The 26916-nt window shown below is 41.4% G+C and overlaps 1 protein-coding gene across 2 annotated transcripts; it reads right to left on the minus strand.

Annotated features, from left to right (window-relative positions):
- Nucleotides 1–273: 273 nt before the first annotated feature.
- Nucleotides 274–25204, minus strand: PPP4R2 (protein phosphatase 4 regulatory subunit 2). 2 transcript variants are annotated; one of them, XM_085516171.1, is made up of 10 exons: nucleotides 25031–25204; nucleotides 24405–24486; nucleotides 22433–22532; nucleotides 10775–10945; nucleotides 6178–6271; nucleotides 4770–4807; nucleotides 4415–4489; nucleotides 3812–3955; nucleotides 2971–3239; nucleotides 274–2554 (listed from the first exon to the last, which is right to left on the minus strand). In XM_085516171.1, the coding sequence occupies exons 4-10, from the start codon at nucleotides 10891–10893 to the stop codon at nucleotides 2241–2243; spliced, it is 1053 nt and encodes a 350-aa protein (XP_085372297.1). In that variant the 5' UTR covers nucleotides 10894–10945; nucleotides 22433–22532; nucleotides 24405–24486; nucleotides 25031–25204; the 3' UTR covers nucleotides 274–2240. The 2 variants fall into 2 exon arrangements, with proteins under 2 accessions (XP_085372297.1, XP_015730608.1); XM_015875122.3 differs by lacking the exon at nucleotides 22433–22532.
- Between the last annotated feature and the right edge of the window lie 1712 nt (nucleotides 25205–26916).

A 26916-nucleotide genomic window follows, 5' to 3' on the forward strand; every position in this document is an offset into this window, starting at 1 on the left:
CAGTGCAATGCAGTGCTGTGCTGGGTGCCGCCCTCAGTGTGTCCCTTGGCAGTGTGAGTGCACCCTGCTCACCCCCTCCTGTTTCATCACACTTCAGCTGGATCCCTGGGATCGCTTCTCAAGCTTCACATGGACACAAACTGTGTTTGGTGGCAATAGGGGCAGCAATTCCCCACCCACACCCCAGCACACGTTCGTGTCCAGGAGCGCTGGGCCGTCGAACAGCCCTAGGGTCAGGGCCGGGACTTAACAGACTTAGCGAGGGGCCACAGGTGCTTAAAGAACGAGTTTATTAACAATACCAGCACAAATAAACGTCCTAAAAGAAAACTTCAGACATCTCGAAACTTAGAAATCTTTAAAATGTTGTTCTTGTTGGCAAAATACACCCTGCGGGGGGAAATAAAAAGATGTCACTGCGTTATTGAAATTCCAACGCTTCGATCAGTCCTTCCATTCTGTCCCACACGCCGAACCCTTCAGCACAGTGAGTGTGACTCAAAGTACAATTTGCCTTCAGTGATTGAATCTGAAGAGGGATTTCCTCTCTGCATCTCCACGGATCCTCCTGCTTACACAGCCAGCAGGAAACAACTGCCACGTCCAGCCTGGGCCCAATCACCGCTAATAACAACCGAGATTCCTCTGACACAACGCACACCATGGTACAACCCATCCGCATGCAGCTCACAGCTCCTTCCTGCACTTCAGGTGTGCCAACTTAAAGCCAAAAAGGGGACTATGCTGATAAAAATGTACTCGGATATTTCGTAACATTGATATTTATTGCTTTATATGAATACTGTATTGAAAGCCCAAGCATTCAGTTTACACACAGAAATTATACAATTATATACCGTTTCACAATGGCAGTGAGCACTCATTACAACCTACAAAAAATCTACTTTACAGAAATTTAAAAATCCTAAATATCAAAAAGGTACAGTTGAAGAAAACAGGTATAAATTTGGCAGCCAGTAATCGTGACCGGGAGGTTGCAGCTCACATGTCTTTAAATATGGGAACTGGAAAACAGCGAGAGGAAAGCAGTAGTTGTGCTTTGAGCTGGTTTGGAAACAAAAACGTAACACTGGCTGTCAAGGTAGCGTGTTCAAAAAGATTTAGTTCACTTCCAAAACGTTATACAAATCATGGTGAGTTCTACGCACATCTAAACCTTAGTTATTATTTAGCTCAGGTACGTCACCACTGTCATACATTAACTCTTCCAGTACGGTGCTGTGATCATAGCGATGCCATCTGCATAGCTCAGAATGACTGTGACTCCTCTGCAGCCCGCACTGCTCCAAGCACTGCAGTACCTGCTCCTTTCTCCCCAGATACTTTCTCAGCGTATTGTCAAACATTTTCTCCTACAAAAGTTTAAGCTAATGTTTCCGTTACAACGTTCTCAACGTAAAGCACATTTTCTCATAAATAAATGAAATCCTTTCACTCAGGCACCTCAGAAGTATACAAAAGTGTTGTAATTCGAACAGTTCTCTTGGAATGTGTGTATTCTGGTGTTCTCGACAATATTTCCAGGGTTTCACATGGGCCAGATCTTATTTGCCTTTTTTTTTTTCTTCCCCCAGAGGCAAAAGAAAAGTGCCTTGAAAGGTGAACTTTGTCTTCTATAGAAAAAGTATTTGCTGTATTTATCTTTTGTAGAAACAGAAAAATATAACATTTCCCCCTTAGAACAGTGAGGGTACACATACGTGTGCATGCGTGCATATATGAGTGAAATGCAACACATTTTAAACACACAACGTAAGGTTTCATAGTGTGTATTGAAATAAAAATCTGGAAACCCGCATGAAACCCCCTAATTCACATGTTAAACGTTGAAACTGTAACCAAAGTATGAAGTAACTGCTATAGCTGTCAGAAAAAGACGAGACAAAAAGCTTTCTTGCTTACATACAACTAGGTGTGGTAATCTCCAAAAAGTTGTCAAAATTATAATTACCTTCCAGTTTAAAAACTTTTATTCTAAATAAAAAAAACTATACACAAACCACTGATTTGACCAAACGAAAGTTCAGCGGTAAGCAGGACCTGAAGGAGCTGGTATTCACAGTTCTTATCATGTACAACTCTTTCAAGGTTCAATCCAAGAAGTTTATTTTACAACCTGCTTCTTTTGTAAAACTAAAGGTCCACTTTATTACATAAAATTATTTATACAGTGTAAAACCAGAGCCTTATGGAAAATACTGCATCTAAGTGTATTTAAATTAGTCTTGCTCCATAGGTTCGTCTGCAACTTCTGTGGCTTCCTCGCTGTTTTCCATAGGGGCTTCTGATGAAGTTTCTGGAGTTTCACTACCATAGGATCCTAACTCTTCAGTATCACTGCAGTCAGCTCCACTACTGACAGATCCACTACTTTCACTGTTGTCTGAATGTAAATCCTTCTCTACTTGAGACTGATCAGACTCCTCCATTTGATTGCTCTCCTCAGAGGACTCTTCATTCACAGTTGAGGATTCTGTGTCTTTTTCTTGATCTTTTCTGTCTGGACCAGCATTTCTGGGAGACATGAAGGACTCTAGAAATGGTGAAAGGACAGTATTACTACTGCATTTTTAAACAAGCTTTAATCCTGCTATTTTCCATTCCCAGCTACGCCAAGTAGAATTTCTTTGTTGTAGGAACTTTAAGTGACAAGCCCAGATTTTATGAGATGTAAAACATCAGTGAACCTCACCACAATAGCCAGCATCAGGATAGCCAAACTTTCCTAATATATCATACAGTAAAATTCTGGCTTGAATAATTAGCTTCACTTTATTAGTGCCTCAGTGGATAACGACATTCTCTTAAAAAAAAAAAAAAAAAAGTCACTTATTCTTGCTTCCTTACTCGTCTTCTGATAATACAGTCTCCTGGAAACAATGAAAAAGGAAGGAAATCCTAACGTCTTGGAAAATGCACAAAGCAAGGATAAAGGAAAATCTGAGTTACCTTCCTCGTCTTCCTCTGTACAATGCTGTCTTACACAAGCAGAATCCTTTTCTTTATCCTGAGATGTAGAGGATGTTTCTGATTCTTCCCCCATGCCTAAAGAAACTTCGCTGGAGGCAGACTGGTTTGGTGCATCCCTGGCTTCCCCTTCTTTGTCGAATTTAAGTCTTTTTACCTCATGTCCTTCTGCTTCTGCAGGATCATCTTCAGAGTGCTTATTTTTTACCGGGCTGCTCTGAGCACCTTCTGAGTCAGATGCTGGTGAGTCACTATAAACAACAAAGGCAGCTGTAGGGTGTTTTTTTGTTTGTTTAAGAAAGGTATTCTATAGCCTGTGCCACTTCTTTTTCTTAAGTAGCTATTTCAAATTAAACACTCTGCAGGAAAACAGTAGAACTTGCTTGATGCATTACAAGACGAAGCCTCAAAAGCATCACCCCTGCTTCACCTGACTGCTGAAGAATACAGCGATCACGCTGCTCTGGTTGCTCTACATTCCAGACAGTTCCTACTGTCAGCTTTAATGGCAAATGTTTATGACATATCACATCCAGTTACACTTTATCATCCTGGTACAGATATAACTGGACTTCTGAACTCTAATATTCACTCTGCATTTTTACTGTACATTCTATACACATACAAGATACGTTACTCTGAAAATCTGAGCCAGCAATTACTCAGCCCAAAAAGCAGTCAGCAACTATTTGAACCCTCCTGCAGATATTGCTCTAACTACACGTAACCTGGAAGGCCATTCCCTTTTAAAGTATTTTTAAAATGTATGTGGAAAAAAAGATGAGAATAATAGAAACTCAAAATGCATTAACTGCTCACAAACCTGTGTTTCTTATCTTCTGTTTGCTGCAAACTTGATTCTTTATGTTCTGTGCTGTCTGGCAAACCGTTTGTTGTCATAGGAGTTGACAAAGAAACCTTCGGTCGATTTACAGGTCTGGGAGTTCCAGGACCATTTACGTTTGATCTTTAAAAATAATGAAAATAAATCAATTATCAAATACAGAAAAGAAAAAATCCTCCAAAAAACAACCAATCCTTTTCTAAAAGGAATTTGCTCCAAACAGGCAGAAAGCAGCTATAAATCAGTTCCAAAAACATCTTGGGAGATACAACGGTGAGGTGGGTGCACTTCCCTATTTTACTCAATACAATTACTAAGCCTCCAATGGAAACAGTATCACAAAAAGTGTACAGTAAAAAAAATTCAAAGCAACAAGGTTACTAAAAAAAAAGTTCTAAGCAACAAGATGCATCAAATAAGATCATGGCATGTATCCCTACCATTCCTGTCCCATCCCTCTGTTGGTATTCGTGCCATGACGCTGTCTATTTGGGATGAGAATAGGTAAAAACATAAGGGACCTGAGCTAGCTATTTCTGTAACAACCTTATTGAAAGTATTAACTCCCGGTGTTAAACTTACCTTTCAGAGTAACCTGGTGAATTTCCTGGGAACATTACACCATTCATCCGATTTAAACTACTCGAATTATTTTTCCTTAAACAAATACAATTAAGAAATAAGAATTAGAATGCTGTGAATAAAAAAATGTTTCCAAATTACTACATCGTATCTGTAAACACGTGCAGATCACTCTTACTACTGTTGAACTATTTATACTGAAAACCACACTCTGTGTACTTACTTTTGTATATTGGTACTATCAGGAAGAGAAGCACATTGCACAGGCACTCATTCTTCCACCCACTTATATATATACTTATACTATACTTATACAACATTGAAGTTCCAAGGAACTGAAGAACATCATACTTACTCCGAAGACGGATAAACACAGCTGACAACCATGACATTCTGTAATACACAAAAAATGTGATAAGTGCTCAGAAGTGGAAACTTCTGCTCTTGACAACAGCCCAGAACTTCAAGGGTTACTGCTCAAGTGCTTTCAAACAAGTTTTCTTTAGAGATATCAACAGATGGAAAAATTGAGAAAAACTGTCAGGCTCCCGCTCTGCAAGATCAGACCATAATTATATTAAAGGCCAGCATTTTTGTGAGTGGATTACTTGCGAAGATGACCAAACTAAACCTCAGGCCTAAGCCTTTCCAGGTTTTAATTGAAGTGTCCTTGTAAAGCAAAACAAAACGTTCTGCAGTGCTGGAAAACTCCTGAATGGCTGAAGAAACTCCATTTGTACACATGGGCATCCAAGCACAAGAAGCTGATTGTGGCACAGTCTTACTTCCACTGTTACACTGTCCTGACCCCACATGAAAAGGGCAGAAATAACGAATTGTGTTTTGTTTATCTCTCTCTCTTCAATGGCACTGAAAACCAAATCCATTTTAACACCTCGGAATCCAGCCTAAAATTTAGGTACATTTGTCTTCTCGGAATCAACACTCAGAACAATTATATGCGGCCTTTTTTTTTTTCCCCTGCAGTGCCACCTAAATTAACCCAAACTAACCTTAATGAAAGACTGAACTTGAGGTACTGCTTCACAGAACTCATTTTGGCTGATCATTGCTTTGCAAAATCCATGTTACCATTTATTACTGACCATGTTCTTCTGAACTTGCAAGAATATCTGACTGTATCCTCTACAATAGTGAAAAAAGGCCCCTTTAAAAGGTAACTCTTGAAAAGTTAAGCTTTCTTTGACTGGATATTCTGAGTAGAAACTTAAAGCTAATTTTGCTATCAAGAAAATGCAATGTGGAACCACATTCTGAAAGTCCAGTATCTACTTCTGAAAGCTCCCAAATTAAAACTTCTATTTTATGAAGGTACACTGTGTGACATAAAAGGATTGAAAAACCCAGTACAAAAGACACTGTGGTGGAGAAAGGATTCCTTCTCCTCCATCTAATCTGAACCCAAATGTGAAAGGAAGTAACAGATAAAAAATAAATTATTCCAGCTGATTATTTGTTTTCAATTAGGACTCAATACGAAGAGTGGCATCATACCCTCCGGAAACTACAGTCTGAGTACTGTACACTGAGTAGGAAACACAACAGTTACAGCTTACACAAGTTGTTTCACAAGCTCTTTTGAAGTTAAAATATACAGAAGCAATTCACACAATTAAGAGTAGCTATTAGGTGTTCTATGACCGAGACATACTGAATCCATGAGGCCTTTGGTAGTAATTTGAAAGTCATTCAAATAGTAACTGTGATGGTTTAGCTGCGTGTTCTCTCAGAAAAATACATACCTTCTCCACACCTCTTAGAAATTTGTCAGTTCCTGTGTAATTCCTCCTAGGATCTGTTAGCAACTCACAGAGTCGCTGAATAGTGAAGGGGATGCTGCAATAAAATAGATTTATAACAATTTAATTTTATTTTAATGAGTATGACTGCAAGGAAGCAACAACATTATTGCTTCCCCCCCTTATGGAGAGGACTGAAGAAAAAATAGCACTGAAATTTGTTGTTCTTAGCAATATAGGATAAGTCAAAGCCTTATTTCCCTTAATTTCATATATTGAGATATTCTTTTATGCTCACCATGTCAGCTCTTAAGTAGCAACCTAAAGAAATCATCCCACAACTCAATCCATTAGAATGATGAAGAGGAAAATATTTAACTTCAGAAATCAGATAATCAACAGTAAAATAGTTGAAGACTGTATTTATTAGATAGAACAGAAAAGGAAGTGGTTCAAAACAAATTTGAGTCATACACACTACATCTAAATAAAAAATCTCAACTTGTAGTTTATTTCATGTTTTACAAAATACATTTACAAAAAGCATTAAGTATTGGAATTACTGGAATCATTAAGCTTTAATCATTACAAACACTGTATTTTGCCACAAAGTACACTTGTCTATCAAGGAACATCCCAATAAAAATTATTAGAGTAAGATATATGAATCAGTAATACCATGTTTGCACTTTGCTTTCTGACAAGGCTGCAGTTTCACCCTGCTTAGAGGAGAATCTGCCGCTTCAAGTTTGCAATGTGTACATATACCAACCAGTTACCTGAGATGTCACACATTCACTGCAAATTCATATACAATGTCACAATTTAAACAAATTTGACTTTTCACAAAATAACAAAATAGTTTGATTCAATAAAATAACGATCATTTATGCATTTTTACAGTTGACTGCTTCGAGTCAGACGTTAACACTTCAAAAATACATCTAAAAGAATATTTGGTACAGTGATACTTAAGAACCGGTTCTTAACTGAGAATGACTGATACACCGAATCCAGAGCATCACCAACAAGTGTGCATGCATGTACGTGTATGTATATAGCATTATACTGGTATCTTTTTATATTCAACCTTTATTTTCTAAAGAACTGAGTACACACAGCATCTTAACCCTCATTTATTAATTAACGCAGCAACTCAAGCTTACTTCTTTAGCTAAAATGCCATGTTTTTAAAGATGCACAGATCTACCACTAGAGTTCAGTGAAAACATGACAGCACAGCTACCATCAATCATACTGCAGCACAACTCTCCAACTCAAGCAAGCAGAAGGAGTGACCTCTAATTCCACTGTGCAGAACTGTCTGTGCATTATGTTACTGAGGAAGTTACAAACTTGAAAACATGCTGCAGTGTAACACCTTTAGCCCCAGCTCCAATGCAGCTATCTGAAAAATCAGACTGTCTACCACACTGACCCTGCTAATTAGTTCATAACTTCTATTTACCCTGAGATACACCATATCATCTTATCATTACTTCTAGGAATAGAGAGATGGTCAAGCTAACGCCCATCAAGCAGCTGTGGACAGTTAGAATGCTGCCAACTAAGCACTGAATCAAACACTGCTGCTGTTCAGTAGCTTCTGGTCACCCCGTGAGCATCCTGACACCAAGCTCTTCACAACGCTCAACCTCTGTGCAGTGCTCACCTTTAACCAACCTCCCACCTCCCCCACTCAGTCACAGAACCATGTCCTCCATCAGTTATCTGCTCCACATAGGTACAGCGATAATTGTACCTACTGTTTCTCATTAATGGCCATTTTGCCTTTGGGATGAAAAGTCTTTAATTAGAGTCTTCCTGAAGTTTTAGAAGTTTAAACTGTCCATTCAAATTCAGGTTAGAGAAAAAATAGTATAAACAATTTTAAATGATCTTCTGTCAACCAAACGTACAAAACAACCTGGAGAATCTTGGCCTGGCTCCATTCTATTCAGCTGTATCTAATGTGGCACGTCAGAGTTTAAAGACGTGACACAACTTTTGCACGTCGATACAGTTCCAGTTACTGCAGAAGTAAGCAAATTCAAGAGAGCGTGGAGCCCAAAGCTTCACTCCTATTATACTGATAAGTTCAAGTAAAAGCTAAAACCAATTCTGTTCCTTCCTAAACTTTCCATAATAAGCTGAACTCTATTTATTGAGCAGTAGATGGCACCAAGTGTCACAGAATCGTATCCTCTGCATATAATTTGTTCAACATTTGTAAATCTTTGTAGTTTGCAAATTCCAACCAGAACTAGCTTCAGCACAGGTTAATTATGAATTATTTCATTTTAAAGTCCCTGTAATGTGAAAATACTTCAGTAGGAACTGAAATTGATATAGGTCTATACATGAACACTAACATGACAGTTGTGGGCAGTACGAGCAGCGATCTTTGCAAATGCTTAGAGAGATCATTGGTTCAGGGCACAAACTGCAGGAGTGGTCCTGACCTGCCTTCTCAGGGTAACCACTATCTGCCTTAAAATCCTTCTAAATCCTGTCATTACAGCTAAAATACTCAGTCTTGTTCAAAATGAAGACTAAACTATTAGACACGCCATACATTTTAAATGCAATACTGAGGAAAGCAGATGAACTGCCTAGAATGCAAAGTACCTTAATTGAATTTGCACTGTGATTATAAAGATTTATTTTTTTGATCCTATGAAGACTTTCCTGCCATCTAAGGTCTCCAATGGCTGACTCGGAAACCTGCTTCAATAACAAAGGTAAAGAAAACAGCGAGTCTTTCAAGAACTTCCTACTCCAAAGGAACGGTGAAGCACAACACATGAATGTGGCTCAAGAAGAACATGACACATCCAATATCTGTAAGATACAGCCAGGTTAAAACAGCCAATCTCAGATCTCTTTTCATGAAACCTTTCTGTTCTGACTTCATGCAAGTATTACTAAACACATCCTAACAATGAACTCATATTAAAGGGCTTCATCGAGCACCAAGGTACCCTGCAGTGACATGCACATCCCAGAAGTGTAAGAAGCCTAAATACACACAACTGCACAAACTGAAACCAGATTCTGTTAAAGTTTTGGACACATATTCCTATCACGAATGATACAGATTTCTAACACCATATCCTCACTGCAGGAGCTGTAGTTTTTACTGAATTAACTATTCCACAGCCCTAATTTCTGAAACATCCTGTTTTATTATTTTCTTAAAGACAGTTCATGTGCACAGTTTGCTTCCTCAAAGGCGAGGTTCACCCAGAAGAATGAGCAAGTCACACACTCTTCTCAAGTGGTACAGCAATAGAAGAGAGCAGCACAGCCACACAGTGAGCTCCATGCCTGGGTCACCCAGAGCTTTGTTTAGAACACTTGGGAACAACGGGAGATAACAGCAGCCCATTCATTTGCATCCTCAGTGTGGGAACCTTTCAGATTTTCTGGGCAGCGAAGCATTAACAAAAAGCTGGGGGAGGCAGGAGATAGGCAGTCTGGCACACAGAATGGGTTTATTTTTAAACTGCTTCAGTGTAGTGAAATATTGGGTAGCAAAGAACACGCTGAACTGCACATTCTTAGAACTGTCTTATATAAGAGCAATTTAAAGCTTTTTTTTCCTCAATAAGGGAATAATTCCTGACTTATAAAGTATATTAATTTGTATGGAACAACGACAATAAAAATAATTAACCTAACATCAAATTATGTCAGTAAGGATGTGTTAGCAGCAGCTCAAAACTGATATATGAGGGTGAAAGAGCAGGCAAGGCTTACAGTACGGCCATCCACTGACTAGCTGAGAAAAGTGCTGAGTAAGTCTCTCATAAGCAAATACCACAGCTCACAAGCAGAGCGACTCAACTTACAGCCAAGTACAAAATCCAGTTAAGAAATAAGAGAAATACTATGCAAGCTATTAAAATTACACGGCAAATAAAGACACCCTTGACAAAAAATAAATCAGGAGCTTTATTTAAAATGAAACAAGATTTCCAGAATTACAAAAGCAACAAGGAGTACACACTTGAAGACACAGTCAGCAATAGATTGAACAGCACAAGTCTCTCAGCCAGTGCCACCTGAACTATGGATTTGAATCTGGCGGGATTGAACAATTCAGAACTAGATACACCTTGCCTCCTTGCTTCACCATGTTCATCACAGCATTAGTTCTTCAAAACCTACTGAACTGCCACAGGTTTAAGAACTGAACAGCTGAAGAATCAGCTCAACCAAGTATTTCAAAACATGCTGAAAGAAATCTGACTTGAATTTAAGGTGTTTTACCTGCCATGTGTAAGCAGTGCTACTATCCCTCATCAAAGTATTTGCTAAAAACGTACTGACATATTGAAAAACCTGAGATGATGGATACGCCATAGAAGATCAACCTTTGTATTCAAATATCATACCATAAATTACTAATGTATGTATTATTTTAAATGCAAAGTAAGAGAAATTTGTTATACTGCTATGAAATTTCCAAGGTATACATTTACGTCTGCTCACTGATTTAAGGAAGTGGAATGAACTGTCAACAACAGAGCAGGGCACTAAAGTCAAAAAATGGTAAGTTCTTTTTCTAATCCTAAATTTAGGCAAAAATCTTACATACCCGTTGAATCCAGTGACAATTTTCAGGATTCTTTCTTTCATCTCTTCAAAGGGAATATACTCCACGTTTGGATTGGGAGGCCCTCTTGGCTCAGGCGCTGACGTTCTGAAATCATCCATTACTTTCTCCAGTTTGAAAATAAAATAGCCTTTAAATTGAGACCACTGAACCCTGCACAGAACACAAGAATTAACATATGCAAGTCAGCTATAAAACCACAGAAAAAACAGCATAACTTTATGACTGTAAAATGAAACTCAGGCTAGTATGACAACAATGGATGCAGGATGGACGAAGCAACTAAGGTGATCTTATTTTTCTTACCAAGTTTAAAGCATGATAATTACTTGAAAAACTACAGCAAAACATGGTTACACAAGTTACCAGTCATCAAAAGTACGGTAAGCCGGTTCCCTGGCAAGACTGTACAAACACAGGATTGTCCAGAAATTACACATCATTCACACCAGTGCTGGGCCTACAGTGCAGCCTCAAGTTTGCACTGAACTCATTGGGAAAAAAAAAAGTTTCAAGTCTGGAAACCAAACAGCAATTGTGCACAGCATTCTGTGTCTTCTGTTACACAACCTATGAAAGGCCTTTTGTAGTGCACTGTTCTGCACCTAGGCACCCTCACAAGCATTCTTTTCCTCAGAAAGGCAAATATCCTATGTATCACAGTTACCATCTCCTCATAAATGAGAAAAACACACCCACAACAAATTACCTGGGAATACTGATTACCTTCTGCATTACGACTGGGTTTTATCACTCAAGAATTCCTTACGTTCAAGTTTTCAAGAATATGGAGTTTACAACAAACAAGGACAGACAGTACTGAGAGCCGCTCTGCAGCACTGCCCACACAGCACAGGAGACATTCCAGGCTTCTGAGAGCAAACATTTTGTAACAGCACAGGAAGCAACATGGAAACAACCCATTCACTTCATCACTACCACTGCATTACGGAAGGATTTCTATAATTGTATTGCACCATGCTTTAATTATGTGTATTTAATGGAGAAACTTACCCACACTTGTGACAATTCACTACAAAATCTGAACATCCCTCTCCTCCCCCATTTTTCTTAACTTTTGAAAGGCTACACTCATATCTCATACATGGAGCACAACAACCAGTTCATAAATGATGGGCAGAAAACTGCTGCAAAACACACCACAGAAATCAAGATGCAAAATGCCTTATCCTAGGGCTTCACAAAGCAATCTATTGCTACCCCTCTAGGTACTCTAGGTCACCAGCACACTCTAAAAGGCTGGCACTTGGCCAGACAACTGTAATGAGAAGTGATAAAGAAAGAATTCTCTGTTTTCAAGGAAAAATAATACACTCCACGTTGCACACACTCCCTGAGAATAACCATAACAGCAGCATACAACATCTCCATTACAGCTGCATTGTTAGAATGGGAGACACTGAAATGAGCAAAGTTTGCTAAGTACTTTCCCTACTTGAGTCAACACCCAAATAGAAGTGAAAAAACCTTCAAAATAGCTTTATGTACAATCTCATTAAGTTTTACATACTAGCAAATAGCTGGCAAACAACTTAGGCTCTGTAAAGAAGCCAAATTGAAAAAATTCCATGGAGAAAACACTATTCATGCATTCTCTTGAGCAGATTTGTTTATAAAAACTTGTTCTTCCCACTCAGCATTGTACAGAATCAGCCTTTTCTAAATACACACTTATGTCTTCTGTCCCATGCTTTCACTGCCTGCTGACCTGTGACTAAGCACAAAAACTCCTCTGAACATTGATCTGTGGAAATAGCCTCAGTAGCAATACTTTCACAAAGGAGTTTACCCTAAGATGCTTTGGTGTATTTGCGTTCTGGAGTACAAACAGCCTTGCTAAATTCAACATATACATATATGTGTGTGTGTGTGTGTAACTACATTATATATATTTATATAGACGTTTTATGTACATCTAAACCATCTTCATTCCAATACTCGGGTCATCTTGTATAATCACATCTGTACAAAGACAGCTCCCCTAGGCTAATGAGACTGTAATTCAGATACTCTAAATCATCATAAGAAGACATTTCTGTTTAAAGAAAGAATCCTCCTGCTTCCCTCCCACCAACTCCTGCACCACCCCTCCCTTATGTTCGCCTAAAGGTTTTGCTCTGATACACAGAAAAATTAGAGGGAAAGACAACAAACCCTGATTGTAACAAAAAAGCAACAGCCAGGAAAGAAGACACCAGAGGCAGGAAGGAATAAGCGATCCCAGCATGCTTCCACAACTACAGCTTGAACACACACGTACCCAAGCAGAACCACACATCACAAACTCTCCCTCGAGAAATGTAAATGCCCGTATTATATACCTGAGAATTTTAAATGAAGAAAGAAGTTTAATAGTCAAGTCACAAATGAAAGAATAGAAATCAGAGTGCACCAGCCTAGTTTGCCTTTGTGAATTACTTCAATAGAAGATACTACGTCCTAGGATTACTAGTAATTATGCTATGAGGTATTCACAGATTTTCTAGTACCATACCATCGTACCTGATGGAACAGACAACAAAATGAAAGTCAGAAGAAAGATTCGAGAATGTTTACATGTAATTAAAGAGCGAGCATGAGGAAAGGCTGGGGAAATAAACTGGATCCAGAAGGTACAAAATGATCAGAGTTGAAATAAAGTGACAAGCAACAAAATACCCAATGAAAGAAACAAAAAATACATTTAAAATGCCCCTTCTACTCCCAGAACAAACACAAAGTCCCAGGATGGAAGCAGTCCCACAAAGGACATCAATTTAAGCCCTGTGAAGAAAGACACAAAGGAGTGCAATGCAACTCCACAGTTACACCAGTACCACAAGAACATACTTCGCCACTGAGAGTGGATGAGGCACAAGAGATCTGCACTGCACACAGAACAGTTTAAAAACAACAAAATACAAACATGGCTTCACAGCAGCAGATCTGAAACAAGAACCAATGCAGCCTCAATTAACAGCTCTCCAATGAAAGCAAACCATTTCACACCTGTACTTAAAGTAAGTGCTTGTCTGTTGGAAGTAACTCACTGCTACCCAGCAACCAACCAACTCACCCATTGCTCTTTGATAAACAGCACTCCTCAAGGACAGGGGCGACCTTTGGCACAAAGTTCACATAATCTGATGCTGTGCTTTTACTTAAAAGAATTAGTAGCTAAAAAGCACCTCCTGCCAAGCTAAGATTGCTTCTCTGCTAACATGATTTGCACAGAAGTCATCTTTCCAAAAACGCATAGCAAAAACAAGATTGCATTTTGGATGGATATAATCTAATCCTATCACTCCCACATCTCTGGGAAGGAGAAAAAGAAAGGAGCTGATAGGCAGAAGTACTTTCCCTAATTCCCTTATCTCTTGCTTACTTAAAATATTTGTACTGATGAAACCGAGAAAGCAGCTTTGTCCCTTACTGTACAGCGAGAGAGAAGAACCCCATCAATAGCTCACACTATTGAGATACACCTGGAGGTCAGAGAATTAACTCGTTTTCCTCCTACCACCCACCATCGATTCTACTGCCCTACAACATGCACTGCAGGAGCCACGAAATTTCAACAATAATAGCAAAAAGCCAACACTAAGGACAGATCTGACAAATATTAGAAAGCAGGAATTAAGTCATTCTGAAAGGCAACGGGGGAAACTGAATGGGGAAACCAAGTCCTGAAACCTGGAGGATCCCAGGAAAGCACAGCAGCTGTCAGAGAACTAGACCCAGTAAAGAGAACCAGGCAGAAACTGCAATAATCCTCCTACTCCTCCCACACCAACACAGGATCTTTCCAACTGTTTTCTAGAAAAGATATCCACATTGAACAAACATCCTGTAGTAGTATGGAGAGCTTTCCAAAACATGGTGATCCCTGAACTCACTAAATGACTAAATGAGTTGTATATTAAACGTAGTCTGGAGTACAAACACATCCAGAAGTGCAGAAGAGAACTAGAGCAAGTTTTGTATCTCCTTTCCCAGCAGCTGTCTGTAAGTAGCAGATACAACACTGAGCTACATGCAGTTTACACACTTCAAATATACTCCAAACAATTTGAATTTCCAAACCTCAATAAGACACATGGAAGGTAAGTCAGGCCAACACCTAACATTAACTGAGGAACAGGAGCAGTAATTCAGTATGCGTGAAGTAGGGCTACCTCCTGAAATGGAAATACTGTAATTACTTCATAAATCTTTCTGGAATTGCTTCACAGATTACAGGTGTAATTAATAACAACATTATATTGCAAGGATGTTAAGCTTCTAGAGACTTAACTATGTACTTAAAGCATTAGGAGTCCCAGTGGGATGTCTGCCTTCAGATTTCACAGTGTTTAAGTTCATTACAAAATCACTTAGTTTAAATTTTAAGAGGATGCCATCTGTTTTGGATAGATACTATATGCCAGAAATGACATAATACGGGAAGGGAACCAAGAGAAGATATTGAACAAGACCATGAAAGAAACGTCAGAATGTAGCATTAGGTAAAAGCAGGGAGTACCTCCTGTCCACCCCTCTACTACTACTGCCACCTGGCAAGCAGATACTGAAAATAAATCAAAAGGACTGAACCAAATGATGTAGTTCAGATGCACACAAACACTGAACATTCAGCTAAACCGATTTTAACGTGAAGTTCCCAAGACAGAGAAGGAAAGAACCAGTGGACAGTCTCAGACAGGAGTCAATATATTAGCATCCCCCAATTACTGCTTATTTACATTACATTCACACAGAGATTTGCTTGCAGCAAACAGATGCTGTTAGAGGTGTTTTTTTTTTTTGTTGTTGTTGTTATTTTTTAAGTGAAATGATTTGTCAACTTTAATAATTGTTTCTTTCTTCTGTACCTTGTTCTAGAGCTCATAAAAGATGGAAGGCACATGTAGAATGTAATCTCCCCATGATGAAAGATGTAAAATTAGGAACTGACCTCATTTTACCTTTCATTTTAATTAAATACATTGAAGAGTTCCAAAGAAGAAAAACTGCCATCTCCTACCGAAGGCATAGCTCCATTTTCCTTCACTGGTTACTGTCAGCCCAAACGAAGTCTCTGTATCTCTGTACCTCTGTCCCACACCCTTCACTGCCCCCCACCCTTTTTCTTTCTTTCTTTCTTTTTTGTGAGCAGGACAAGCTCACCCCAGAACCACCAGAACACATCAACCCACCTCCTACAGCAGTGAGTGTTCACCTCTCCACTACTTGGAATTACTGCTGCTACCATCAGGAACAACAAAGACCAAAACTCAGCTACAGAAACAGGCAACTGAGGGACTAATTCTGATCTCTCCTAATAAACATCCAACTGACTCTGAAGAGGCATGTGCTGGGACTCAGAACTGCTCAAGAAAGATCACTTCCTCATATATTCACCTAAAGACTAACTCAAGCACATCACATTTCATTTTCTTCTATTTAACTGACCGCAGAATGAAAAAGGATGAAACTGTAATTGACTCCTCATTCAGGAATTGAATTTCTTATAACAGAGTTGAAAGCAATGCACAAAAGTAACATGAAGCCTTCAAAACATCCACAAACCAGCAGCAGCAGCTGTCCAGAAGGGTAAAAGGAGGTGCTATTATCATTACATTTCCCACTTCATTTGAAAACTTGAATCTTCTTTGGCTCATAAAAGTGAAATAGTGTATTTACTAAACTATTCCACTGACTGTGCTTCCGCATTGCGTGAATTGTTATCTTACTTTGCTTTCTTCTTCAAGAACATGTTACACACATATTCAAACATCTATTACAAATCTCAAGTTCTATTAGAATGACCTCAGACAGTGAGGTTAAAAGAAAGGAGTCTGCGGGTGGGGGTGGTACCTGACTCCTCTCTCTCCCAAGTTACAATCACAAGAGCTCCAAGAATGTTTCCATTCAGCTGCACAGATAAACAGGGCTGCCTTTGAGTAGCACTGGCCCAAAAGACCAGCAGCAGCAGGAAGGCATCACCTCTGTGCCAAAATAACTCTCCAGAACCACCCATACAATAGTCCAGATCTGTCCCTAACTGAGCATTTTGTTTAAATTCAGACGACCACACTTATTGCAACTCTAACAATCTCTACATTCTCCCTAGCTTTTTTTGTTTCAAATCTACATTCACTGGAGATTAATGTTGTCTAAGGCAAGCTTCAAGAGCAATGCATACATTGTGTATTTGAGATTCTGCAGGAAACCCGCAGCACAATTCATTGTGCATCCCATGCAAGAGATATTCTGCAGAAAAATCATCCATTGGGCAGAGGCACAATGTAATTACGGGACTCCGGAGCTGATGCACAGTGAATATAGAACCATAAAATGGATTATTCTTCCTCAATACATTTCTGCAGAACAAGTCTGGGAGCCAGCTTTAAGCAAAGCATTAAAAAACAACCACCGTGTATTTTAAAGCCTTCCTGAATTTGCACATAAAATGCCCATCTCTATAGGAACAGCCCCAAAAGTAAAATCATTCTCAGTAATATAAATATATATGCAGTTATCAAAGCAGTAAATATGTTGACTTTCACGCAGAAACTAAGCTCCACATACTGAATAACAGAGGGCACTGAATTTCTTTCAGGTTTCACAAGTTTGCATAAAATAAGCAAATAAGCAGCAACAACTGCTCTAACTCAGGTAGCTGCCATGGTAAATGAGCAGAGCGCAGCCAGCAGGAACCTGTGGGTCTCGAGAGCAGTAGGTCACACCAAGACAATAGTGCCAGATCTTTACTATGTTGAGCTGTGAAAGCAGATAAAGGAAGAAGCATCCTGTACAACTTTGTTGAACTTGCTCTGCACTGTAATACAGCACTTGTCAGCTCACAGATACACAGGCTTCACTCAAATCTGAAAGCAGTATCAGTGAATAGCACTTCTGTTACTAATTCCTTTCAAAATCAGAAACAAAATGCAACCAAATGGTTCTACACCAGGCAGTTCAGTCCTCATACACTAAGGTTGGGTTGAGACGGGGCACCCCATCCCAGTATGACCTGATAAACAAGCTGTAGTTGTTTCTGTATCACCATACTCCCTTACCACTGCTGAGCCGAGCCTCATCAGCTTCAGCCATCTTACCAAATCAATGCTCTATTACTTCACCTCAGCTACTATGAGATGTTGTACCTGTTCTCAAGGAGCATCATCTCTTAACCTAGGAGACCTGCCAGACACATCAGCTTGGGAAAAAGCAGTATCAGCCTCGCTTATCCACAAAGCAAACCAGCCCTCTGCCAAGACAACCAGACTTCTTTGTATCCACCCTCTTACACGTTCCACTGCTTTGTTCCCTCCCACTGTGTGTGCCACAAAGAACAAACCTTCCCAGAACCTGCAGAAAAAACACAAGGCTCAACTGATGAGCAAGTTCATCAGCTACACAACCAAAGCAAAAACAGACATCCCAGTTTCTGTAAAGAGTAATAAGAAGTGGAACAATACCCAAAAAATCTGGGAAGTACTTAAACAGCAACGAACAAAGTCATCAAAGAACAGCAGAGCTGGAGCCAGAGGTAATATTGAGGTAGATGAATTCCTTAAATGCAGAAGAACATCAACAAAGGAAAACTAAAGATAATGGTCAAAAGCAAGTACACTAACTGGTATGCAATCACAGTGGAGTGGTTTTCAGCCCAAAGTAACAGTGAACCACCTGCAAAAAGACTAACACAAAGTCTGCTCATAAGAACATGTATATGTAACACAGCTGCACACAGCAGCAAGGAAGAAAGATGTATGTGCAAATGAAAACTTGCATGCACACTGGTACATCTGTAGATACAGCAGTCTGGTCACTGGGAAAAATCAGCACTACTATGGGGATCATAGTATCATCATTTTCTTTCAATGTGTGTTCCACAGGGAGACGCAGGTTTGCTAGGATCAGTTCACAAGATCAGTTCACCACACAAACCTGACACTGGTAGTTCGACCTTTACACTACAAACCCCCCCACTGCCAACAGGTGAAGAGACTGTATATAAAAATAAAGCAGTCCAATAGCGTGCATTTCCTCAAGGAGCAACTGATTTCATCAACATCACTTGACTTCTCTGAAGCACCACAACTGGATGCTTGCTACATATATAATTTTTATAATACAGACACATTCTAGCTCCTTGTTCCTCATCTTTTAGCATGATAAATCAGCTCACTGTTAAACAGTTTCCTGTCCTTGGGAGGAATGAGTGGATTCTGAGACAGAAAACACAGTATGGGTGGAATCAGAGTTAGTAGGGAATAACAATAGGAAACAATGCAAGGAAGTTTACTCACATCTCTCAGTTCACTTACCAGCATGGAAATAGAAGAGGTTTACGCTAACAAAAACACACAGACCTCTTCCAGAAAATACTAACTAAGGGCAGGAACGTGAGAATTACTTTATTTCATTTTCAGACCTTCACAAGGCATTGCATTGCCCAGCTGTTCTAAAGATTTCCAGAAAATGGTTCTATTCTAAATAAGAACTACCGGAAAAAAGCTTAACATACACAAGTCAAGCAACAAAATGGTAGTCAAATAAAACCCAAAATGCCTTATAGAAAAATCAGACAAATTTAAGCAAGTTAGGCGAACTAAAAGTCATATGGCCACAAAAATGTATATATTTGAAACAAATCACTGCACAGGTCAAAATACATCATTAAAACACTAAGGGTAAGAGCAGGAAATTATTCCTGGATGCTTTCATCGCTGCCATCTCCACGCAGATCTTTCCTGCAGGTGGCAAATTTCTGCAGTGCTGTAACATAAAAGCTGAACTGATACAAGTTCAAGAACTGCTCCAAAAGCCCGGTAAGAAAACACATCTACTGCCACACTGGGTACGGGAAACAGTACGAAATGGCTGAAAAGGCTTTTTGCTGTTATCTCTGAAAGAACTATGGTTATATAACTCACATTTACAGTTATGTAATATAGCAACAGCAAACCACGTCTAATCTACCTGACTGACTTCTGTGATGCAATAACTGACTCTGCAGTCGAGCAAACACAGTTGAATCTGACTTGAGCAATGCACACAGCACAGCCTCCCATCTTAGCTTTGTAGTCTGCAGACTGAGAAGACACCAGCCCTTCCCGGTAGTGCTCAATGGTGTTACAATGGTGGAAGTGGCTCACAGGAAGTACAGCATGAATGTCATCTGGAGAGACCTCAGAGAACTGGAGCAGTGAGCTCAGCAGGAACATCACAAAATTCAACTGAACCACATACAAAATGCTGCAGGTAGCATGGAGCCACGGCTGGGAACTGACAAGGTAACTGCTCGACAGAAGAGGATCCTGGGTGCTCTGGACCCAGCCAGATGAACATCAGCCACGTGGCCTTGCAGTGAATGACAGCTGCCACCTGCACTGGTGTATGTCAGCACTACCAGCAGTGTTACCCCCTGCCTGGCACCAACAAGTCTCCCACTGCTATCCCACATCCAGAAGTTGTGCAGTACAAAAAAAAAAAAACAAAACAACAACAAAAAGAAGAGCAAGAAACAGAAGGTCACTACGATGGTATCACAGCTGCAGCCTGTGGGGGAGGCTATGGAAGCCTGTCTGAAGACAGAGCTCGAAGGAATTTACTGTTTTTCACCACTGAAGGTGTAATTGTGTATGGACAAGATGGAAACAGGCTCCTTTTGGAGCTGCTCAAATGTAGGGTAAAAGGCAGCAGACCCAAATTACTCCAAGGAAATTCCAACTGGTTGCAAAGAAAGCAGTTTCTCAGTGTGTGTGGTTATGTGATGAACGCAATGCAACAAAAAAGTGATGGAAGCACCATGAGGGATTTTTGTAAGAAAACAAAAGCTGAGAAGCCTTGGCCTATCTTGGGAGTTAGCTCTAGTCAGTACTGAGTCAGACTGCATGGCCTCCAGAATTCCTTACCAGCTTGTACCAAAGGTGTCCCTATCTGTTCTACAATCACGTCTAGGGTTAAGCCTGAGCCAAGAAACTTTGCAGAACTGCATTTATGTCAGTCCTCGAGAAAACTTTAAGATTCAAGTTTAGAAGAGGTGCAAATTTATATTTCAGGTCTTTTAGGGAAACTAAGGGGAAATAATCTGAATACACAAAGAAACGAAATATGTTTTAATGGCTCTTTATACTGTATCCAGAGTAAGAACCAGTACAACATGACACCCCGACCACACCTGCACACTCTGCATAAGCCTGGAGCTCATTCAGTTTATCATTTCTGCACACACATTGTGTTTTTCAAGATTTTGGTACATTCCCACTTATTTCTGCATTTCTGTACTGTCGGGAAGGAGCTGTATTGCACCCTGCATCATAGCAAGACATTGCAACTGTGCTTTTTAAGTTGCCAGCCCCTCAGGCAGGGGAAGCACACAAAGGACTCACAAATGAATTTTTTATCTTGTTTGTTTTCTACATTTTATCTTCGACTTGAGAACCAAAGGAAAATTCCAGTAAGAAGCAAATTCTTGCTGAAATACACAAATAAACAATTTAGAAACATTTCTGCTACTGAATGGCAGGAACTCCACAGCCAGGAAAATGTCCTAGAAGGTAAGAAAAGCATTTGAAAGACAAGGCAGTGGGAAGCTGCCTTCGTTTCATCTCTCTTGCTTCCAGTATCACAATGCCATGAGTTGTTCTATACCATTCTTAAAGCTGCTTCTACTTTAAAAAAGAAAGTAGATTTCTTTTAAAAAAACAACAACATAAACATGTCATGGTTTTCACAGAAGTCTTGTAGACCATGAAGTATTAAGAATAACAAACATCATCTATTCACGTTCCTCAGCTTTTCAAGCCATGCTGATCTTTTACAACCCATAGAAAAACTCGTACTAACAATCCTTGTTGTCTAACCTTGCCTTCACCAAGGAAACCCCATGTTGACACCTTTGTGAAGTTACATCAATTAAGGAAATCGTACCTCCTTTGGAAAAATAATTCCTAAGTCTTATTAACACGAGATTAAAAAGGGTTGAACCATAAATTTTATATATCACCTAAGGCTAAACCTTACCATAGCAAAACTGTTAAGAAACAAAGCTGTTTCATAGTAATGAAGCAATCAATTCTCTGATTCTGTTCACACACAATAAAAGATGTTCAGACGGACTCTCATAAATGCAGCTCATAATCTTATGAACAATTCAGTGAATGGCTGACCTTGCACAAGATAGTCTCAAGATTCAAATGGGTGAAGTTAACACCATGGTTTCACTATCAGGCTTTTACATGAGACACTGATAACATAACTTAGGTTACACTTACAACATAACCACATTTAGCAACATTTTTATTTTAGAACAAGGCATTTAATTACTTAAGACACTCTGCAGAGCCTTACACAGCTGCAGTGCTGCTTCGCACAACCTCCCCTCTGTCCCTGCCTCACACCCCCTCAGCTGTGCTGCCCTGTGCCATTCCTGCTGACCTGACACAACACCCCGATCCAATGAACTCTTTCTTGTTAGAAACAAGATTGCCAAGAGAGAAGTTACAGCTACCAGCAGTTCCCAGCTCCAGGTTTCCATGCAGCCACATAAACAGTAGAACAAGCACAAGTGAAACAGTGACACAAGGGCTGCGTTAGCCAAGTTTGCTGCCAAAGGAAACAAGGGTGAAATTACAGCTTAACCTATACCTGTGTGTACCTGCTCCTAGTTCACTGGGATGAATAAGAACACTCAAACCAACGAGGGCAGGGAGGTACTCAATGGCTTACAGGAGACCATGTTTTCAACCTGTAAGGCAAGTGATGCACGCCATGATCATGCTTCTATATTAACCTTGAAAAAAAAACCACTATAATTTACTTTATTAGCATCACTTTCAAGTAATTTTTTACTTGTTTTTTCACAAGAACTGCTACAATGATGGCTGGAAGAGGTGTGCAGTGTGAAGGGCGAGAACATGGCATCTGAACCCAAGACAGAACAGAAGCAACAGCTGTCAGAGCAAGATAGAAAGCACGGAGAACCTCCCCCCACATCATATAACACTACTAGAAACAACTCAAAGAAAACCATGTCACGTTTCACTTGTCCCTGTTTGCCTTGGTCCTCACACACACACAGGTACTTTGTGCTGCTCTAGGAACAGGCTGTGACTGAGCAAAACCCATTGTGCTCCAGTAAGCCGCAAGATTGTGCAATTACAAACTTAATCGTGTTTGTTCGTTTGTTTTAAACTGAGCTCTGAGCTGCAAAACAACCCTAATAAATGTTACTACAGGATTATGTTTGTGACATTCATCATCTTAACACCAAACAATGCATTTCTTACTGTTTGAGATTTCTACTGAATAGATAATAAATGCATAAACTAGGTATTAAATGTATAAAATGAATTAAAGGATACTCAGCTCATTTCAAATTGATACATTCCTCCTGAATGTATTACATATGATTCTTATAAGCACACTAATGCTCTTTACATGGACCATAATGAAATTTTAATTTCCACTGATTCCCTTCTGATATTTTGATGTGTAACATACCAGTGAAAACAGAAACAAATTAGATGAAATAGAATTCAACAGACAATGGGAAGCAAACCAAGTGGTATAGAACAGCATTCCCATGACATCCTCCAGATTATAGTGAATGCTTCTGATGCTCAGATCTGACACTTAAAAAAATAATAATAAAATTGATGTAACTGGAAGGTTTGAAAATATTGAAAACAATGCTACAGATCAGAGAAAGAGTAAAAGAAACTGAACACACAAAAGGCTGGGGCCTGCATGAGGCTCCTGGTGGCTGCCATCAGGGTGAAGGCAATCACTGTTAATAACTAAGCACAACCCTGAGCCCACACTGAATGAAGCGCTGTCCCAAAGCATCGAGTATCACAGCTGTGTATGTCTGCTGATCCACAGCCTCTTATTCAAAGACCGAAGTACATTTCACAACTTGTTTTTCCTTCAAAACCACCGACTCCAATAATACTGGGAAGATGGGGGGAAAAAAAAGAAGGGAAAAGAAAGAACAATGTCCCGCGGGTCGGGGAAGCCGGGAGGCAGAACAAAGGCCGGCACTAGGCCTCGCAAACAAGGAGCCCGGCTGCCACAAAGTGAGCCATCAGCGGCAGCGCGAGCAGACGAGCCGTCCCACTTCCTGCCAAACACTGAGCAACACGGAAGTTACCGCACACAGCACGGCCCAGCCCGCAGCGGGGTGACCCGGAGCGGCGGAATGGGGCCTGGGTGTGAGGGAGTGCGGGGACACGGGCTGTATGGGCATGGAACGGCTGGGGGCGGGACGTGGACGAACTGAGCTGTTACAGGGGCACGGCACAATAACACTGAGCAAAACTCCCATTAAAAAACAAAAATAAACGTTGCATCAACTTTTGATAGAGCAACAGGTTTCATGTACTGGGCAGAGTAACACCTGGAACACACCTCTGACCTGTGCGAGAAGAGGCTCCTCGTTAGATAAAGCTGCCAGCAAACAGAACTAATCCAGCCAGGTTCAGCACACGGCCAGGGGAGCTCAGTTAGCACAGCTCACTTAAACCAGCACAGCTCAGTTAGCACAGCCCAGCCCAGCACAGCCCACTGAGCCCAGCCCAGCTCCGGAGCAGCCCGTTCCCGCAGCACACACAGCACTTACATGGTCTCTCCCGTCTTGGCGACATGGCAGAGGAACTGGTCCAGGATGGGGCACACCTCCTTCTTCCCTCTCTTCTCAAAATCTGGTGGCACGAGAGGAATGGGAACAGAAAGACAAGAAGATTATATTAAACATCGCAACCACCGCTTCAACTACCGGCGCGACTCCCTCAGAAACACCCCCTGCTTCAACAGCGCCTCGGCTGATCCCAGCAGCTCCTCCAACTTTCCAGCCCTGGAAAACGCCGATTTATTTAATGGTGGAGAATCGCGCACCTGGGCGGCAAAAGTTGGTGCGCGACTTCAGGGCAACGGCGGCCGGAGCTGGTTCCCTGCTCGGGGACGGGACGGGCCGCAAAGGCCGAGACGGGGCGAGCTGAGGCGGAGCGGGGCGAGGGAGCGCCGGGAGGAGCACAGGGCGAGGGCAGCCCGGGGGCTGCGGGCCCAGGCCCGGCCCTCCCCGTCCCCACGGCGAATCCCCGGCCGCTCCCACCTCACGGACCCCGCTGCTCCCAGCCCGGAGCAGTTCCGCTCACCCCCGGCCCCTACAAGTCCCCGCTGGGCCCCGCAGCTCCCCTCAGCGCGGGGACACCGCTCCCCCACCCCCCGCCGCTCGCCCGGCAGCACCTTTCAGCGCCTCCTGCAGCCTCTCGACGTCCATGATCCGCACCGCCGATCCCTCCGCGCTGCTCCCCTCCGCCGTCCCCCCCCACCCCGCACAGCAAACTGGCTCCCAGCGCCGCTCGGCACGGACACAAACCGGGCTCAGCAACCTTCCAACATGGCGCCCGGGCCGTCCCCGTGCGCGGCCCCGACAGCCCGCCCTCCTGCCCGCCGCGGGGCGGGGCCGCGCGAGCCCTGAGGGAGGCGGGAACGGGCGGGAACGGGCGGCGGGAGCGTCACCTCAGGGCGGGCGTGTAGAATTGGGGATCGGGACAGAACGGGAGGGAAAAATGAGGCAAATTCCGTGTGCGGGGCCTCTGTGTGAGCAGCGAGTAACGGTGTGATGTATGAAGTGCTGCGATGGAGCGCCGGGTGACACAACTGCCGGTTCGGTGCCGCGGACCAACCGTTTAATTAACGGTGAACGGGATTTCCAGCAGGAGGTTCTGGCACTTGGACCTGTACGTGTCCCGTGTTGCCTGTCCACAGGCAGCATCACAGCTTGTCTGAACGAGATGGCATTAAAACCATTAGTGAATCCAGCTGTTAGCTTTCTGCTGGTCACTTTGCTCATCTCAGAGATGCAATGGAAGAAGCAGCAGTGGCAGCACACCTTCACTTCCCTCAGGTTAACTTCGTTATTTTTACAAAGGTACCAAAGTGCACTTAAAGCAACACAACCAATACCTGCCTTTGCAACCTTGAGCACAGCTGAGGAGTGGAGAACCCACCTTTCCTGGTAGCCCTGAAGCAGAGGAGGGCAGCCCTGCATGCTGCAAACACACATCCCCTCATCTACCTGAAAAAAATACTGCAACTCCTCCATGTCCAAGGGATAAACATTAAATGTAATCCTAGAATACAGAAAGCTTGTGTGGAGTTTCATCACTGATATGCTGTGTGACCTCAAGCAAAGGAGTTGGGCAATCACACCTGAGTGTCTTTATTAACTACACAGAAATGGTAATTGCACTCTTTGGGAGGTATTTGGCACACCTTGCAATAGGAGCACACAAATCATGTCATTCAAATCCCCAGTGCTACTTAGGGAGTATTTACTGTGGAACAATAATGAAAAGACTCATCACGTTAGGAAAGAAAAAAGGGCATTTTTAAACACATAACAAAAGCAGGAGAAATTGATTTCCAATGCAGATTTTTCTCCCTTTGCATTACATTCACATGAAGCCTATTTCAGATTTGCATTTTGCATTTCTTTTCAACTTTTGCAAAGCACTTTTTGAGAGAGAGCAGGACAAAGTCCAATACCTTAACAGGATGAATCCAATTCTGCCTGATGCAATTGAACTACTCTCTCTTTTCACATGGTCTTACACTCGAGTTCAGGTCAAGCACTGATGTGATAAGACTTGTGTTCATATTCATCAGCACTGGAGGAAGATACAGATGACACGTACAAGTTCTATAGCATACTGTACTTCCACATTCTCCTCTTCCTGAAATATCATCAGAAATCAAAACCAACTAGAAACCAAGGGACAGCAATACAACCACATCATGCTATGCAGACAGAGAACAGGCAGAAACTCTAATATTGTCAGTTCTGACGGATCTGCAAGAGAGAAACTTTGCAGCAACCAAAAACGGCCTTCCTTCCTGTATGTCCCATTCCTTCCTTTGGATCAATCCAGCTGAAAATGGTTTCCTGGGGCTGGCTCTCACCGCTATCAGCAGCTCTCATGCTGGGCAAGGGAAGCAGCAGCAGGATGTGGAGGAGGAATGGAGGATTTGTGCACTCAGCTGTGCTGGTTTATTGCACTGCCCTGGAAGGTCTGCACAACAACAACCAACAACCAACTGATTTGTGAGCTTTAGGACTAAGACACTGA

This window comes from Coturnix japonica, chromosome 15, assembly GCF_054131305.1.
Source record: "Coturnix japonica strain WE chromosome 15, WE-NBRP24, whole genome shotgun sequence".
NCBI classification, from domain to species: Eukaryota; Metazoa; Chordata; class Aves; order Galliformes; family Phasianidae; genus Coturnix; species Coturnix japonica.